The sequence below is a fragment of the Diorhabda carinulata genome, chromosome 4 (genome assembly GCF_026250575.1).
Source record: "Diorhabda carinulata isolate Delta chromosome 4, icDioCari1.1, whole genome shotgun sequence".
Lineage (NCBI taxonomy): Eukaryota > Metazoa > Arthropoda > Insecta > Coleoptera > Chrysomelidae > Diorhabda > Diorhabda carinulata.
The window spans coordinates 12,232,901-12,253,298 of NC_079463.1; the positions used below are offsets into that span (position 1 = coordinate 12,232,901).

At 33.6% G+C, this 20,398-nt stretch overlaps 1 protein-coding gene and 4 non-coding genes across 6 annotated transcripts in view; 3 read left to right on the forward strand and 2 right to left on the reverse strand.

Annotated features, from left to right (window-relative positions):
* Nucleotides 1–296: 296 nt before the first annotated feature.
* Nucleotides 297–20,398, forward strand: part of LOC130893376 (uncharacterized) — a 303,656-nt gene continuing 283,554 nt past the window's right edge. The window contains exon 1 of one of the 2 annotated variants that reach the window (XM_057799423.1): nt 297–522. In XM_057799423.1, coding sequence (XP_057655406.1) covers nt 433–522 — 90 coding nt within the window. In that variant the 5' untranslated portion in view covers nt 297–432. The remainder of the gene's footprint in view (nt 523–20,398) is intronic. The other variant, XR_009059195.1, reaches the window with a different exon arrangement.
* Nucleotides 2,261–2,332, forward strand: Trnap-agg (transfer RNA proline (anticodon AGG)). The gene has a single exon. It is a non-coding gene; the product is annotated as a tRNA-Pro (tRNA).
* Nucleotides 2,602–2,675, reverse strand: Trnai-aau (transfer RNA isoleucine (anticodon AAU)). The gene has a single exon. It is a non-coding gene; the product is annotated as a tRNA-Ile (tRNA).
* Nucleotides 3,158–3,229, forward strand: Trnap-agg (transfer RNA proline (anticodon AGG)). Its single transcript has one exon. It is a non-coding gene; the product is annotated as a tRNA-Pro (tRNA).
* On the reverse strand, nt 18,535–18,606 carry Trnap-agg (transfer RNA proline (anticodon AGG)). The gene has a single exon. It is a non-coding gene; the product is annotated as a tRNA-Pro (tRNA).

Genomic DNA, 20,398 nt, shown 5'->3' on the forward strand with positions numbered 1-20,398 from the left:
AATATATTATTTTAAGAATAATCTTTAATATCTTAAAACATTAAGCTACTTTCATAACATACCTTTTTTTGTAATTTTATAAAAACAAAGTTGCAGACATACGCACGCAAACACGCCACGTATGTTGAGATAGAGAAAAATAATAACTAATTGAAATACTATGATTTAATAAAATATTTTTGCAACCCGTTGGGGCGTAGTTATTAAGAAACTTCAATCCGCGTTACCCTTGTGACCCATCACAAAATTCAGAGCGTTGTTTTGAAGAGGTCTGCGCCCTCTACCCTTAGAGTCCTATTTATATTGTAAACATTAAAGCAACGTGAGAAAGCGCAGAAAACTCAATATTACATTGACCCGTTCGTATGATTTTTAAGGGGAAAATTGTGTCGTGATAGTGCCGTGATTTTAAAGAAAAACACTGATTCTGTTATGTTTCCATTTGCTGGAAGTTTATGTTTTCGTCCTAGACAAAATTGGTTGGCAGTTATTCCTACCCGTGATGACATTTTGGATGATAAGGTTTGGAAATAATAGTTTTCGCATTAATATTATGCATTATTATATAAATTTATATAAATTATGGATACTAGTTGTTACTTTTATTATTCGGTAACAGTATATACAGCAATACTTATTGGGTTTTAATTCCTAACCTCATTAATTCGCATATAATAATCGCTAGTTATATTAACATTATTTCACCTGTTGAAATGGAGAATTTGTCATATAATTTAGTGTCACTATAGTTCGTTGACCTCCGATCAATTAGATTTGTCCCGAAAATGCAAAAAAAACATAAATTCAAATAATTTTTGATAATTACAAATGAGAAAGAGGATTACATTTGAAAGATACAAGATATAGATAACTTAAAACCGAATATTAAAGTTTTGATTCCAGATAATGTTTTGGTTTTACAATGCAGGTTCGTTTTACTAAATTTGATATAAATTCGTTTATTATTGCCCAATAATTAGCAAGTTCGATATAATTCAAAATAATGTAGAATACATAAAGAAATTTGAATACTTACTATAATTAATCATATAAAATTGTGGTTTTTAACTGACAATTTAGATGAAACATAGAGTTGTATTAAAAATAGAGAGAGCGCCATTAAAATCAAAACTTGTTATTCTCCTTCCACCGAAAATTCGACATCATGGCGATCCAATTCGAATAGAGTAGATAAAGCTGGAGAGTAGTATGCCCATAGGTATATGTAATACTCCTAAATGGACAGTTCTTATGGGAAAAAACGTCCCTACGTTACGGTGCCGACAATATTCATTTTCTCTTTCGTTCGAGACACTTTATCTATACTGTGCATGTGACATGCGCGCAAAAGATGCGCAGAACTAACTCAAGCGCTCGGAAGAGAGACAGAGAGAGAACGATAAGCTATTTGTTTCACTTAGTCGGAACACATTCCACGAACTGTCCATATATGAGATGCTCTTTCACTCTCACTATCAACATCTCTATCGAGCCTGCTACAATAAGTACCCGTATCCCGCTCTTTCTATCTATTAATGTCAACTCTATGGTATGAATATCATTCACTGTCTTATTTATATATACGGATATACGAGGGGAGGTAAAAAAGATGATGAATCATTTTTATGCAAACAAACTCACAATTATGAGAAAAGATGTTCATATGTATAAAAATATGTGTTTCCTTCACAAAGAAGTAGTTAATATTCGCTTAAGAAGGTATATTATTGAAGACGATCAAGTCCGATTAGTGACGCGCAAGGTGGTTGTTGGCACTAGCTTGACAGTACATATTTAGGCATTTTTACTAGCATATGGTCTGCTCTTACCAAAGACTATCGAGTTTCATCGGACATTTCACATGTACTGAAAACGAGTTTGTTGATCAGATAAGCTGCAAAGTAAGAGGGAGCAAGCAATGGTAAAGTTTGATGTTAAAACTGGTTTTTAAATTCGGATTATTTGAAATAAAGATGATTTTTACCAGATGTGGTCGATTAATAGAAAAATTAAACTATACATACACAAAAACGTGATTAAAGGAAGATGTATAATGTGCTGCATACATATAGGAACGTTGCTCACTTTTTTTAAATAGAAATGAATCATTCTTTTTTTAGACGAAGTTAATTTTTTATAAATTTAACAATAACACAAAAATTAATATATCGAATTGAATTTTTAATAATTTTTTTTTTAAATTGGATAAAAAGAAAAATTCCTCTCCTCATATAATGAGACCTGAAATTTATTATCGACTGGCTCGTTGGTCTAGGGGTATGATTTCCGCTTAGGGTGCGGGAGGTCCCGGGTTCAAATCCCGGACGAGCCCAATTTTTTTTAAATCTTTCTACTAGATTTTGTGAATCCCTTGTAATTCATCATATTAATGTGGAAAATCTTCCAGCATTTGAAAATTTCCTATTAATACGTAATAAATATTTGACATATAAAATAATTAATCAAGCTTTCCAACATTTCCTTATATAATGTCATAACAGTAAAAAATTATGCGAGTTCTGAATTATTTAATTCATTTCTATAGTTTCACCATCCATTAAAATGAAGATAACAATTATTATTTATACACATAAAAAAAATTGGCCCATGGGGGGATCGAACCCGCGACCTTCGCGTTATTAGCACGACGCTCTAACCAACTGAGCTAATGGGCCGTGATTTTTTCATCATAATATTCGATATAAATAATGTTTTTTATTTATTTTTTCAAGAAAAATTCTTTTTTTGGAATTAATATGTTTCGTTTCTAATTGAATTACAGTAGTCAGAGACGCTTATATGTTATTAATATCATATAAAGGATGATTAAGAAAACCTTTTATAATCACATTAATAAAAAATTTCGTTTCCCATGGTTAAATAACCAAAAATTTATAAAATTGAGGTCCACTATTCAATTTTTATGCATAAACAAACAAGCAGGTAGAATGTTGAAAACTGTTCTTCAACAATAAAAATGTGTGATTACGTCGAAACGTCTCTTTTTGTATTTTATGTTTATTGTTGTCAAATATTTCTATAAACGTTTTTGTAATCAAGGTATAGGGCTTTATATAGTTTTTATAAGAATATAAAATAAAAATTGTTTCCATCAATATAACGGGATAAATTATACTTTGGAATATTCTGAATTAATGGCTCGTTGGTCTAGGGGTATGATTTCCGCTTAGGGTGCGGGAGGTCCCGGGTTCAAATCCCGGACGAGCCCAAAATTTTTTAATTATGAAAAATTATTTGTTCCTTTAAATAATATATAATATGGGTATAATATACAGGGAAGCTCATAAAATGCAATGTAATTTTGTTTTTTTTGTATATAATTAGATTATTTTCTCATTATACAGCCCGGATCTCGATTCTAGCTACTTTTTTCTTAAACTTTTAATTTTTTCTTGGTGGTTAACACTTCAACCATGACGACGAACTGAAAGAACATGTTACAACCATATGTTTAAAAATACAGGCAGCAACCCTTTTATAAAGATGGTATATAAAATCTCGCCACGTGAAACATTATGATTTTAAGCCACGTAGAAAATTAGTTTCAAAAGTTGCAGATTTTTATACCGGGTGGGTAACTAAGAATGGCCGTCGTCCATATCTCAGGAACGGATTATACATGGTGTTCTGGGATTTGATACAAATTTGGAATTGAGAAGATGACGTGAAAATAATGCTGTGGCATAAAATTTTTTCCCACACGCCTCTCGTTTCTGAGTTATAGGCATTCAAAGTTGCTAAATCAGAACTTATATTTAAGTATTTTTTCTAAATTATACATTCGATTGTTATTTTCAATGTTAAGTTCTGCTTAGTCGATTTTTTTAAACTTGATGTTGTTTGAAAGAACTTTTGTCCAGTAATACCCAATATATAAATTCCAACCAATTTATGGTCGATGGTCGTTTTTATTTGCCCACCCGGTATTTTTAATATGAACAAATAAAACTTACTTTGTGGATATACCTCGTATATTATATAACATATTCATATTCCACTACATGGTAACTGGACAATAATGATTAGATGAAAGTTTAGTTATCTAACGCCATTTTCGTAACATATAATTTCCTTCCCATTTTCTATACCGTTTGTTAATTTTCTTTCAAATTTGCACCTTTCTAAATAGTATCTTTGTAAATAACAGTTTCCACGGACAAATTTTGAAATATATAACATATTAGTGTGTGTAGATTGGGATCAATACATATATCAACTCCTGTTGGAATTTCCAGATCCTGGTAAATTTCCCGTTACGTTTCCATATCGGTTTCCCCTTCGCTTTTCTGCTGCTCTGTTACTAACCGATTAGTAATCGAAAATATTTGATTGGGAAATGATATCGACAGCTCTTTGATAAGGGATTTGATGAGGAATCCGTTGGCGTAACACATAAAACGAACGCTCCGGTAATATTTAACAAGTGATTTTTTTTTGATTTCCCAAAAACCGATACTGTTCGTGAGGTGAACGACCTCGCCGCCTCCACTTGCGTCCCTAGGGTTCCGGCGCTCGCTATGCGAATTAATGTTCTTTCTCTCGATGTATATTTTTTTATTTTGATGGCAGATGAGTTATTTTTGGAACGTTTCAGCCTTTTTTGTTCATTTCCGTGAAGTACGTATGAAACTAGATTGGTTCAAATATTGTGTCATTAGAATTTCAATACTTTCACTTTGAATGAAATAAGTAAATAGAACATGAGGGGAAACTACAAGAAAATGTGATTGTAGAATCGGAAATTCAAAATGTTCGATACTAAATTATGAAAATAAGGTAGATACATAAAATATAAATTTTTAAAACTAAATTTGTTGGTTTTTGTCTATGGAAGTTCCTACACTTCAAATTAAACATAAAAAACAACAAACTCCGAAAGTTACGCGAAATACGAGGGTGATTCAAATATAAATCAGAATACTTATAGCCATGAGCGAGAAGGATGTACCAGTTTCTGTTGCGCAACGAATCGTTTTTTGGTCAAACATAATATAAAATCCGCGGAAATTTCTTAAAAATTTCTAGAACCATTCTGGGATGAGTAACTCTCCAAGATTCAAGTGTTTGAATGGTGTTCCGCTTTCCGAAAAGACCGAGAACGTTAGCGTTGTAGAAAAACTCATTTTGGGACACCAATGCAATATTGGACGCGATATGGCTGAAGAATCTGGTATCATCGTATGTAGTATTAAGCAAATAATTCATGAACGGCTCGGTTAACGCAAAATTTCAGCCAGATGGGTGCCAAGACTGAATTTTGAGTAGAAATTCACACGCTGGAAAGATTATACGTTATTAAGAGGAAGGAGAAAATTTATTTCACTGAATCTTTACTAAAACCAAAACTTGGGTACACCATTATTTTCCGGAGAGTAAACGCGCGTCTTTGGAGTGAAGTAAGAAAGATCAGTTAAAGTGGAAAGATTGTGAACCGACACTTTGTATAATGATAACACATCACTCAATAAGTCGTATGACTAACTAAGTAAATACATTTTTTTCCCAAAAATCGATTTTATTCATCAATGTAATCTCCTTCAAGAGCAATACAAATATTCCAACGCTTCTCTAACTTTTCGAAGCCGTTCTTGTGGAAGGATTTGTCTTTTGCCTCGAAATAGGCTTCAGTTTCAGCAACTTTTTCTTCATTTTAACTGAATTTCTTACCGGTGAACATTTTTTTTGAGATCAGCGAATAGCTAGTCACTGGGGGCCAAATCTGGGCTATACGGTGAATGAGGAAGCAGTTCGAAGTATAATTCGTTCAATTTAATCATCGTTGCCATTGACTTGTGAATCAGTGCATTTCTTGGTGGTTTTTTCTTCGACATTTTCCTTTATTTTTGCATTCAAACCATCCAACAACTCTATGTAGTATCTGCTATTGATTGTCTCTCCCTTTTGGAGATAGTCGATGAACAAAATACTGAAGACGTAACCTTCCCAGCTGACTGTTATGCTTTTAACCGCTTTGGACGTGGTTCACAGGCTGCGGTCCACTCATAGTTTTAATTCCGGAGTGAAGTGATGGATCTATGTTTCATCCATTGTCACATATCGACGCAAAAAATATGATTTATTACGTGTAAACATGACCAAACCCTGCTCTGAATCAAGAACACGTTGTTGTTTTTGATCGACTGTGAGTAAACGAGGCACCCACTTTGAAAAAAGCTTTCTCTTGGTCAAATTTTAATGTTTAATTGTAAACACACTGTCTTCTGATATCTTTATGACCTTAGCTAATTCACGCAATTTCAATTTTCCATTATATATAAACAATTTGTGAACTTTTTTGATGTTTTCTGGAGTAACCAACTCAATTGGACGACCAGAGCTTTCACCATCATCGGGGTCTGTGTGACCACGTTTAAATTCAGCCAAATTAAAAACAAATGGTTTTTTTCGATAGAGCAGAGTCGGGATAACACTTTTGTAGCCATTGTTGAGCTTGTATAGTATTTTTTTTTTTCATCAAGAAGCAACGATAAATTAACAAACGAAATCCGTTGTTAAGACTGACTAATAATAGTCTTTTGAAAGTTGGTACTTCATAAACGTCTTTTGGATTTGACAATGACAGCGCCATTTGTGTGTCAGTCACACGACTTATTGAGTGATGTAGTAAGTGATGACATCTTAAGATCAAAACCGGAAACTTTTAAAATATCCCTCGTAATAGAAAATATTGTATTAGTTCACCATGTTATTATTTATATGATGTGTTTACCATTTTTTTAGTTTATAATTTGTCGAGAACTCTGCGCTTATAGACTAGTCGTCCTATTTAAAAGCGACAGGTCGTTATTGCCAACATTAAAACTATAAATTTTGCTTATCGTACTCAAGTTTGGTATGTCATCCTTTCCCGGTTAATAATAACTATGCTATAAGGGTTTACCATAGGCATATTTAGGTTTCCTCAAGTAAAACTCATATTGTTTAAAACTGTTTAATCCCGTGATTCCCAAAGTGGTTCAGGTGAACTTGACAGGGTTCTACGTTCTACGTAATATTTTAAGAAGGTCAGCAACTGTTACTTGTAAAAACTTGCATATTCCATATTCAGTACAACGCGCCGAGTAATTTTTTAAGGAAAAATCGATTCCATTAACTAATCTTATTTCAGTGGCAATAGATGGAGCTCCTGCAATGGCCGGCGATATCGTGGGTTTAGAAGTCTGTGGGCAATTGTGCGAAAGCTTCTCTTCCCGCTTCCCTCGTTATATCTTTTCGAAAAACTTATTAACAAAAAAGGAGCAGATATCACCGAACGGGAAGATTTGCGGTTATTCCTCACAAAACTCAAGCCAAATATTGATAATTTGCTATCAATCAATTATCCGAATGGAGGGTTTTCTAAATAAAATTTGCAGAAATTGATTGGTTCTTATGCTGTGAGTCATCGTAGATTTCAAAAAGGATGCAGTCACTTTTTCGATTGGTCAAATTTGCTTTATTGATATCCACTCACAGCACAATCAATTACGATTTATTTGAAATTTGTTTAGTTGATTTTACTATGAAATAATTAACCCTAGTAAATCAATTCTAAATTTTTGTTTTACGAAAACTGTTAATTAGTCGTTAAAACTCAGCCATAGCGCCAAGTTTCCATAGATTACATCCAGCAAAATTTTGAAAGTGGTCTATGAAACAAAAAAGTTTGGAAACTTCAACAATTTTACGTTTAACTTAGTATTACTCGTATTGGAAGGGAATGTTTCCGATCAAAGAATATCAGGAGAACAGGAATCCTTCGGGATAGCCGATACTATCCCGTTCACGACGGTTTTCCAAATTGTGCGGGAAACTTTCAGGCTCAATACACGCCGAGTGACATAACGAGGGATAATTTTATTACCTCTTGCAAAAGTGATTTTCTCTTATATCGAATCGTTTCATATGAACAAGTTTTACATCAATTTTTTTCTTCTTTGATAGAATGAAAGATAAAATTTAATAATAATAATAGTTGACGTCCGAAATTCTCTATCAATAAGCCTTATTTATAATATTTATTATATTCTATCCATAAACAGAAAGGAAGAAATGTATAAAATTTTTTTGGAGTAAAAACACTTCCAAGGTTATGATACTTAAGTTATAAATTTGATTTGCAATTTGTGAAGTAGTTATTATTATATATATTTTTCCGTTTCTTTGTATGGTTCGAACTCATGCAAGTATCCAATCTGCAGAGAAGAGACTTCTTTCATATCATAGAAAAAAATAGTTTGTATAGCGGGATTATTACTTCAGCTGCGCATTTCTTCAATTTGACTGGTGATATTCCATCGAGATCAGTATTTTTATTGCTGTCCAGTTAGTTTTGGTATCGAAATTCTATTTTTGGCATTGATGAACCAACTGCAGGCATGATGGGTGATAGTTTTTCCAGCGAACCAAGAGTTGCGGTCACTGCGATTGACCCATACTCACCAGTCAACGATGGAATTTTAACTTTGTTGACCGCTTTTGTGTCAGATCAAAAAGACTTAAATCCATTTGGGCAATTGAGAAGATTGTTTTATACTTTCTCAATTTTCATACTCGCCAAGATTACTCTCGAAATTTCGTTTGCACACACTGAAGGGTTATTGGAATCGAAACAAATATCATTTCGAGGAAGCATGGAGATTCGATCGGGAGGCTATTTAATCTTCGGAATATTTTGTTGTAAAAGGCTGCATTATGCTATTTTTTTCATTTTTCCTACTCTGGGAACAGGACTCATCGGCACAGTAACTAAACTTGCGACTAAAAAAAGTCGAGGAAATGAAGCAGAAAATATCTGAGCAGTAGAAGGGTTCAAGATACAACAAAATATGTGCGATTCGGGAGAGCCTCAATAAACTTTGTGAATAGAAATTATGTATGTATAATAAATAAAAATTGTATTAGTGCATCTCGAATTTAGAAGTCGCTGAACACGACGGTGTTGACACGCGAGGTACCTGGTGCTCGTGGTCGCAGGTTTATACGTCTTCTCTTGGAGCCTTGTGGAATTTCGTTATAAAATTGGTTGAGTTATGTTAGGTTAAATTAAGGCAGCCACGTCGTTATAAAATTGGCTAAATATATACATTTTGAGGATTTTTGAGGTCGCTAAATACGAATATCATGATAGAAAAAGAGTACGAGGTTCTTATTACGAGACATATTGAAAAATTCTTAGCCTACTATAGATCCAAACAAAATTTCAATGTCAAAATATTTTATTACATATTCTCCTTTTAATTGAATACATTTATTACAGCGAACCTGCAACGTCTCTAGATCTTAAAAAAAAAACGTTTCTTCTTGCTCTTCAAACCAGACCTCCACAGCATTTATTACCACCTCGTTGGAAGAAAATTTACGACCTTTTAAACTTTTAAAAGAGATGATAGTCGAACGGGGCCAAATCTGGTGAATAAGGGAGGTGTTCTAGTAATTCAAACCCTAAATCACGAATTTTTTACATGGCAACATGAGATTTGTGTGCAGGGGCGTTGTCCTGCAAAAACAAAACACCTTTGGATAGCTTATCCAAAAAATCAGTCACGATTACTACATGGCAATCCTAAAAAACTGGAGCACGAACTTTTTCAGCATATTTTTGGACACGAAACTTCTTAGGTCTTGGAGAACTAGAGTGTAGCCATTCCATCGATTGTTGCTTTGTTTCTGAATCGTAGAAATGTATCCTCAAGTCTCATCTATAGTGACAATTCGGTTTAAGAAGTCTACATCGTTTTCAAATCGAGCACAGATCGAACGCTTCTACCCTTGCACGTTTTTGGTCAACATTCAAACATTTGGTGATCCATTTTGCAGCAATTTTTCTCATGTCCAAATGGGCGTGAACTATATGATGAAAGCGTTCGTATGAAATATGCAGTGCTTCAGATATCCATTTTAACCCAATTCGACGGTCTGATAAAATCATGTCATGATAATTTCGGGAACTGACACAGAAACTGGTCTTCCCGATCGGTCATCATCTTCAATGGAAAATTTACCTCTTTTGAAGATTGCAGTCCAATTTTTTTCAAGGACATTGATCACCAAGGGTATTAAGCATATCTTCGTAAATCTGCTTACCTCTTAACCCTTTTAAATACAGGTACTCGATGATGGATCGATACTCTTATTTCTTTTACTTTATTGCGTAACTCTGGCTTACTTTTTTGACGTCAAACTTCACACTGACACTTCTAATAAGTTATTGTTTGTTGCTATGGTAACGCAATATTTTGTTTATGCATGGAACTGGTCTACGCTAACTAGATATCAATACATCCTCGTATTGAAGAAGTTTAATTAGTTCATTTTCATTATAAAAATAGTGAAAAAATAATTCGAAATAATCTTTATTTTTTTCGTCACATTATAATTTAGTTTCTTCATTTTAATCACGCATGTTTTTAGGCAAATAATATTCGATATTTGTACAATTGATTTATATTAACTTAACCTAACTCTTAACAATCAAAAGACCTTTTACTTTATAACAAATAAAATTAAATGAACGCATTGTAGATAAAAAAAAAAAGAAATTCATGTTCGTATTCGAGATTTATTTTGCGGGAAACAGCGATGACGTGCGGAAGCGTTTCATAAAAGCCTTTTCTTTGAAAGTTCCCATGTAACCTTTCGAGCTCTCTCAAACTACCTGCAATTAGTCCTTAATCTTCCTATGGTAATCTCTCCACTTCTTGACAGTTCGTAGGGCGTGAATTATGTGAGTATAGGCCTTAGACGATTTTATGATGAAGTTCGAAATAGAGCGACAAATTTTGAATCTTTAAAATCATTGAGTGTCTATAGCCATCACTGTCGAAGCCAAATATGCAAATGGAAAACTCAAAAAAATACCTATATATGTTAATCATCTATAGTAAATATGCATAAAAGTGTTGAAAATTGTTCCCCATTGTTTATCTAGTAATAGGTAATTTTTCTTTAGAGTAATTGAATTATTTACAAGAGGAAAATATTTCATAGTCTCTTCAGCAACCCTATTTAAAGCATGGGCAAGATATGTTACATGTATTAAGTTGAGGCAAAAGATTCTCAAATTTTGCTCAGCCTATTCCAGGTACGGTTCTGCATCTGAAAAAATAAGCAAAAGATATCAGGGATAGGCGTAGGAAAAAAGGTTTCTTATATAAATCTAGCCACTGTCAGTGCCTGCCAACGCTCTACATCTTTCAAAATTTGTTCGTTTATGCACAATATGCTATTTACTAAAGATATATGCATATAATATGTACTGACCTCTGACAACCTCTCGGTGGCGTATGCTTGACAAAGATACAATTGTTTCTTCTCGTTTATTATGCCCTGACACTTCTCAATTGAATGTTATAATTATAAGGTTTGTTATATTTTAGCTTCTCGATTCTAACGGTACGTGTTTGTTAATCGACTCGAATTACACGTTTTTGATTTGACGTCGCATACAATTAACCCTATATTTTTAAACATTGATTTTTGCAAACCATATTAATTAACTTTATACAGAAATAGTGTACTCCAAACCTTTGTATAACCAACTAAAAGTAATTGGTATTATCATTTTCAATTTTTAATTGGATGAACTTTATGAATGCTGGAAAACTTTAGTACAAAGTTCGAAGCACCATAAACCATTACTAGGATTCTATGGTTATTAAACAGATGAAATCTTTTTTAATTATTTATAGAAGCAGAAAATTTTTCTTTCTTGTATTCATTATTCGAATTTGCACAATAACAAACGATTTATTGTGGATTTGTCCAACTAGTATAGCGGTATAATATATTGAAATTTCTTGTTTACTTACAAATAAAAGAGCTCGTACCAAACACACAGCTAGAAAATCAACTGGAGGAAAAGCTTCTCGTGAACAATTAGCAATGAGAGCCGCTCGTAAAAACGCGTCAGCTGCCGGTGGCGTAAAAAAAACCAATTAACAATAATATACGCAGACCGTGTGAGAAACGCTTTAAAACTAGTCAACAGATCAAATTTTAAACAGAGAAAACATAAAATACAAACAATAATTTATCAAGGAATATACTTGCATTTAACGCCACCAAATTATCACCAATGACTAGTACATTTTTAATAAAAAATGATTATATTTTAGTTTGTTCAATTCTCTTAAAACGTGTATAGTTCTTCCAATAACAATTATCAATCATTATGGAATGAAAAATAATGTTTATTCCCCGTATAATAATCGGTGAATATCTAACAAACCGACAGTCCACGTGGACTCATCATCTCCTTTGTTTACCAATGAAAACATCGAACTGTAAACTTAAAGGCATTTCTATTGGCCGAAGCCGTATGTACAGAATTTCTTCGAAATATTCCTGCCAGACAACCTGCGATAAACAGTGGCGTCGCTTGGTGAGATTCATTTAGTTCATATATTTCTTTAGATAAATAGAAACACGGCGTTCTTTAGACCATGGGCGGATGAAGACAATGACATTGCACAGTGTAGTGAGAATAAAGACAGATATGAATTTAATAATAAAGATTTAGTTATACAAACACAGCAAGTTATTTTAAATATATTTGGAAGTTTAAAAAAGGAAAATATTCAGCAATAGTCAAGAAAGGGGTTGCTGTGGATCATTCACAACCGAAAAAAAGTAAAGTAAAGAAAACCTGAAATCGGCTGACAAAGTAGTACAGCAAAAAGGTAGAAGATTATGCAGAATGCAGTTGTATTAGCTTAGAAAAATTGCGTCAAGTTTTGTCAGCATGTGGTTATAAACACAAAAAACTTAATAAATGGATGCCAATAACCTAATCGTCAAGGATCGTTCGATGGCGACAAGATTATTTGCGTCAGATAAAAAACTACCGAAGTTCTAATAGGCACATAATTTATCTAGATGGAAGATGGATTGACAGTCACGATGCAGTAAATTTCGGTAATGAAAGAAGAAAATGAGTATGTGGCATCACTCTCTTTACAACCCGTCATAATTCAATAAAATGATGACTCTAGTTCAGATCATTCTGACTATCATAATTATTTATAAAGATAATTTGCAAAGAATTTATTTCCCTTTATGGTTTTTGCTTTGAAATACGGTTTTCCAGAAAAAAAAACGAATGTGATACAGAATGGGCTCAGTTCACGTCTTGTACCCTGTTTAAACCAAACGCCCTTCTAGGCAGGTACATTTTACTCGTCTATTTACGTTTTAATTTAATATTCAGTTGTAGCAAATTAGTCATAGTCATACCTTACCAACATGTCAAGTTGAGGTTTGATACAACAATGTCTTCTTGCCAGCCATTAGAATGTGTTGTACCTCAAGGCTCAGTACTAGACATTATTTTGTGTCTTCTGTTTATCAATGACATTGCCTATATAGATATCAGCAGCATTAAAATATGTCTCTTTGCGAACGATACTTGTTTCTCTTGGACCAATCCTGATGATCATGGAACTTCATAGAACCATATCTATCGACACAATCATTTTCACATACTGTTGATAAGTTTTTCTCATCAGATTTCTTTATTATTATTTAGTTTCCACTTTGGTAACAAAATTCTTCGCATGTGCGCATTTTTCTAACTTTTTAACTAGTTTTGTATATTAGACTTTCTACGCTTTATCTAACATTATTTTACAATAATGTCTAGGCAATACTTCCAAGAAAACTGAGATTCACATTTCCTCTCTCTCACTTTTTTTCAGTTGTATCATAACTTGAATTTTTAAATAATTTTCCACCAATAAAATGCATGGAACGTTCCTTAATAAGATAGATTTCCCTAAGGTATAAAAATATATATTTATATATCTTGAAAAACATCCAATACCAAAAATTAATAGGGCTTATTTGGAGGAATTTTTTACAAAAGACCCTCATTAAACATTGAGGAAAGTTCCATTTAACTCGTCCCTCGTTTCTTTTCGTAAGGAAATGGTATTACCGGCATTTTTTAATTAAATACCGAATAAATTATACAAGCTGGAAGTAATAACTTCATTTTAGAGACAAAAACGCCCACCATCGCTTCATTGTAACCAAATTATGTCAAGATACCTGACATTTTTAATAAGAGAAACGTATTTTTATCCGCCCTACAGTTTTGTTTGGACAATATCATAATGAAGTTTTCAGTTGTAATAGCACGAGAGTATTTTCGATTATATTTTCATGACGTTTTGCAAAATAGAATCGAATATAAACGAGCCTTTAGTCTATTGAACACATCAGCACTACACCAACACTCACAATTACACTGTCTGACACGCGCTTCGACGAGACTGAAGACTGTACACACCACCACTACACCAACACTCACAATTACACTGTCTGACGCGCGTTTCAACGAGATTGAAGACTGTATACACCACCACTACATCAACACTCACAATTATACTGTCTGATACGCGTTTCGATGAGACTGAAGACTGTATACACCAACAATCACAATTACACTGTCTGACGCGCGTTTCGACGAGACTGAAGACTGTATACACCAACACACTACACCAGCACTCACAATTACACTGTCTGACGCGCGTTTCTTCATAGAGATAACCTTCAGTTTGAAGACGCGTCAGACAGTGTAATTGTAAGTGTTGGTGTATAAAGTTTTCAGTCTCGTCGAAACGTGCGTCAGACAGTGTAATTGCGATTGTTGGTGTAGTGGTACTGTAAACAGTGTGTTCAGTATGAATATCACCAGCGGTTTCAAAATTTCCAACTTAGTTGTGCTCCTGAGAATTGAAAATGTTTTTTTAGTGTGAACTGCGTTACATTACATGGTAGTAGTTCTAACGTTAAGTGTACTTCATTGAGTAATAATTATTATACAGTTCCTCGTATGTGTAACCGTGAAATCAGCTGAAATTTACCTCTTCCAGTTCGGGGAAGCTACCCTTGTATGGTAAAGAGTGAAGGTTTGATGTAAAGAACTCAAGCAATGACATGCGTGTATTGTATATCAAGCGCTTCGCTGTGGTTATCACACTAACTTGGAATTTATGGAATTGTCTAACTGATCACTTGAAAGCTTAAGGCTTCATTAATAACATTGCATTATATTGATAGTGAAAGTACGAATTCGTTTTGAAAAATAAGAGGAAGGTTTCTTACACGAAATTTTCCACCTGTGTGTCACACGAGTGCATCATTACTCCAAAGAATCAAAGCGTGCTAGTATAGAGTGAAGAAAAATAGCAGACAGTCGATGTTCTGTGAGGATTAGATAGTTTTCTTATTGGTAACGGTAAAAGGAGGTGATAAAGGTGATCTATAGATTTAAATAATTATATTTTAAATCATACGTTAATCAAGTTCGAAATAGGTCGAAAGGTCAATTTTCAACCTTCCATAAAATCTAACTTTCAATTAGAAGAGACTAAGATGAAGATAATTTAACAACAAAAGCGTGGACTAACGGTTAAAAGTTTTTGCCCACCCTATAGTTTGCGGGATACACAATAAATAAAAACAATTCGATCGATTTTGATGTTTATATTTCAAAGAACATACATAGATAAGAATATAGTAATTGTTATAAATTTGAATTTTTGATCCACCGATCAACCTTCTTTCGCTTTTTCCACAAATAATCGTCGTTTATTTGGTTCCATTTGATTTTCAGGACATTCCAAAGATGTGAAGTGGAAATAGGACACTGTTTTCTTACTTTCCTGTCCAATTTGTCCAACAAATTGGGTTGATGATTAATGTCAGGCAAATATCACTTACTTCCAGTTCAATCTTTCGTTTTCAATTCTTTCAAATATTCTTTGAACATCTTCGAGGAATGCTTGGGATCGTGGTCATGCTGGAAGATGAATTTTATACTGACCATAACGTTTTTCCAATATCAATTGCATAAAACAGTTATGCAAGAAACAATAAATATTTCATAAATACGCACGGCATTTATACCAAATTAAGAAACATCTAACAAACCGTCAGTCCACTGTTTACCAATGAAAACATCGAATCATAAACATCTATTGGCTGTCGGAAGGCGTATGTACACAATTTCTTCCTGCCATATAGTCTGCGATAAGCAGTGGCGTCGTTTAGTGAGAAATTTTCTATTTATAGAGAAGCCTCTGACCCTGTGTGTCGTCCATAACGTTTACTGACCAATACAATACGTTCATCTTCATCGGTTGTGATTTTGTGAACGTTTTCTATCGCCAAAGCTCGTGGTGGATGCATATTTTCCACGTTATAGCCCACGGTGCGTCGAGGTATTTTCGATTCGGCGATTATGGTACATTTACTTTTGCCTAGATTATGATGATTTGCGAGTTTCAACTGGTAGTTCCTTGGTTTTACTATTTTAAAACTCACAAGTCTTAACGAAAACAATTCGTATTCAAACTTCACAAAAAGATGTTTTGGTCGAAAATGTATGAATCCAGAACATTCTTGCGTCTCACAGAGCTAACTAGAACTAAACTACAATCATAAACACCGAAGAAATAAGTCACAGTTGAAGAATAAAAAACAAATCAGTTTTAACTTGTCGCACTTACTGGCAAAATATAAATATGCGCTGGTATAAAGTAAACAAATAACGGATATTAAAGAGAAATTTGTAAAGTGTCTAAGGAAGAAACTAAAGAAACACAACATACAGGATATTTTATAATAAAGCGAAATATGTTTCCGTTAAAGTGGCATGTGACGCCTCTGATTTCGGCAAAAGCTTCCCAAGGAACATTTTAAAGGAAATGTCGTTTTCTACATAAGCTGATTTTCTACCTTCCATTATGAGGATAACGAAAACTCTGTGGAAGGAGCTTTGTTCGAAAGCATATGAGTGATATCGAAGCGTACAGGTGAATCCTGTTTTTTTTTTGCAGTATTCAGTATTAGAAGGATACATCAAACAAAATATTATTTCCAAGAAAGAAAATGTTCCTCAGCGATTTGGGAATTATGAAAAACAACATTCTTTTGATAAATTTTTTCTTTAAAGAACCGTCGTGAATCAAAAATGACAGCAATATACAGAAAAAAATGATTCCAATATTGAACGATGTATGAGGATGAGTTGAAAATTACGAAAATTAAAAATAATTTTTTATCATACATTGTTTTGAAACTTTATTGATCGTTGATCTGGCACAGCCAGAACACTTGACCGCATGTCCAGATGCATGCTTGTTCATAACGAATTTGTTACATGTTGACATTTGAGATATTTTGCATATAATCCAATACATTTTTCTATATTTTTTTATCTTGTTCATGCCTCTTCCATGTCACCTTATCATAGAAAAATGTGTCCCATTTCGTTTGGAGTTTGGAGTCATCTAAAATAAAAACAAAGCGTACTATATTATTTTCATGGACTTCTCTAATTAGATATGTAGACTCGACGTCGATGGTTTTCACTAAATCCAAAGTTTTTCGTCTTATCAGAAATGGCTATTCAAAGAGTTTTGATATGAGTAGAGGGGCCTGAACGCAGCTATATGGAGGGGCGCGGGAGATATGTCAATCGTTGATAGCACATCGTGCGTTGTTCGCGCGTGAGTTTTACCATAACGATAATTCGGCGTCTGAATCGCAATGTTCGTTACTTAAATGATAAGTCAGGCGTCTGACTAATTGGAAAATGGGTCCAGAAGTTTGATGAGAGCTCTGGGCGTCAAAGGTCTTCTAGAAACGTAGATAGTGTTCGTGACGAGCTTGACTTGTCTATTCGGAGGCGTATTGTAGCTTTAAACGTGCACAGATAATTCTTATTTCACATTTGAGCGATTTCAACGTTTACCACCATCTTGTTTTCGCCGCCACCGGAGTACAACCAGTTCAGAATACAGACATCAGAAATCTTTCACATTGGCATAAAGAGACGCGCAGTGTTGCAGTGAATTCAGAAACCTCTTCGTGCCTAAACTGTAAAACTTCAATGGTTATAACCAAAGAACACTTCCAATAGATCTCGGTCACGAGTTCGTGAAATTTTCCCTAAGATCAGTACCTTCCGTTTTAAGTGGTAAGGTAGTATAGGGTCAAAAATGGGCGAACATAAGAGTAGCCCAACCTGGGTCTTTGCCACAAAAATGATTAATGACGAAGGTAGCAAAAGCTGTGTTACATAATCTTGGTTTGGTCAGAGCTAGGTCAACTTAGGTTTATAATTAAATGGCCAAAGCTCTTTTTGTCAGTTTCTGATTTATCAATTGTTAGTTTATCCAATAAGGAATAGTTTACGAGCATAATTAAAGTTTGGTTCTCAGTCCTGGTATTGAAGAAACAGATCTAAACTAATCAGTCTTGAACGAAGGTTGATTAACCACAGAAAGTGTTCGCCTAGATACGACTCAAACATGGTACAGTATGGTTGTGTTGAAGTCAAAATTACCAGTGGTGAGGAAATCATGTCTCCAAATCGGAAATTTTAAAAAACAATCTTTTTTCGACTTGAATTAGATCAAGCTAGAAAACAATTCAATATATCAATAAATTTAAAAAAAATATGCTTGTATATTGATTTTTACCGTATAAAAAAATGAAAAAAATTTTGGGCTCGTCCGGGATTTGAACCCGGGACCTCCCGCACCCTAAGCGGAAATCATACCCCTAGACCAACGAGCCATGTCGATACATCAGCAGATACACTTTTTTGTAAGGAAACTTCATTTCGAAACTAAAATGAATTGATTAAATTATAATTGAGTAGAACGGATTTATTTGATTATAACATTATTTATATAATTAATTATTTTTAAATTCCAGTTTAATCTGCTGTTTTTCTATCAGCTCTTTTAACAGTCACGTTTTTATCTACATATTCATTTCATACAGAAATGAAACTTTATTTTTAAAAACCCTATTCACAAATTACAATATTAAATTAATTACATTAATTTCAATGATTTATTTAATAAAACTCATTAAAATGGTATTCATAACAATTTATATTTATATTGAAATAAATGCTGAGTAATTATTTATGAAAAATAATTTTTTTACGTTTAATTTTCTGAAGTTATCTGGATTTTTCTAGATGTATCTAGATATGTTTTTTTCTAGACGCCTCGTAATACAAACAAACGTAGTTGGTTGTGGGGAATATGCCAATTAGAGCTTTGTCTAGAGGAGCTTAATGATTAATATGTAATTTCTAGAGATTTAAACTCATACATCAAAATCAGTAATAGTTTATAGACCTTCTGATAGAAAGGAGTCTCAGATTTCTACAGCTTAAATTGTGAGGCTTAACTAGTCATTATAATGTCGTAATCAACCATCAGCCTTGTTTTCGTTAACAGAGAAACAATCTATCCACTGATCCACCAAAACTGCGAGGATGTTTGTGTAAAGAGAAATAAATTGGTAGTAAAATAATTCAATTTGTAATTCTCTTCAATAACGGTGAAGGAAATGAAATATAAAAAAAGCGCTTTTAGCTTATTGGAAAACAACTAACGGAAACAAGGGAAATTTTTTTCTCGGGGGAGAAATCTACGATTTCGTGAAAGTAGCTTTGAGACTTGGAAAAACTCTCTTTATATATAATAACCTTAAATGAGCTAGAGCCTTTCTAACGTATCTAACGAATTTTTTCCAGAAAATTTCTTAAATAGAAATGATAGAAAAATATGTAACTGACGTATGAGATTTTACGAAATAAATTTTTGAGTCTTTTAATGATAATAGTTAATTTTATATAATGCGAGAGATGCCAAAACTAAAAAATACATTATGTCCTCATACCTCGGTCGAAAGTACGCATCTTTTGTACTTATTTCGAGGCAGAAAGTTGTGAATTGGTAAAACTGTACATGAGAGCTCGGAACTGCTACGCCTTGGGCACATTTCCTGCTCCATTGAACCTCAACATCTTCCTTTACGAAAATCCATCAAAAGACGATTTGCTGACGAGATTTTTAAGCGATCATACGAAAGTTTTAATTCGAACGATCGGCGATTGGCTACAAAGCTCCTTTACTTTAATGAAGGATATCCAGTTCTTCTATTGAATGATGAACGAAGAACTACCTCTAGTTGGCTTTAATTTTACCGAAAACATAGATACTTAGTTAGTTATAACCTCAATTTGTAGTTTCTCCAATATAATTCTTATAATGACGTATTTTTGTGTAAAACCATCAAAACTGGCAACAATCATATTAAAATTGATATTTTTATATATTTGATAAAACATTTTTTGCTGTTGTTTGTCCAGTGGCAGACGTAATGTCATCAAGAACAAAGTTATTTTGACATTGACTACAAAAATTGGGTAAAATTGTCCAAAGAGCCGACTCTAAACAGAGTAGAGGTGCAGTACAGCAACAAGTGCAAATATCTAGCAGTCACCATGGAAAGCAAACTCTCCAGGTCCAAGTCCCATCTGTTGCGACAGAAGTTATTGTAGACTTCT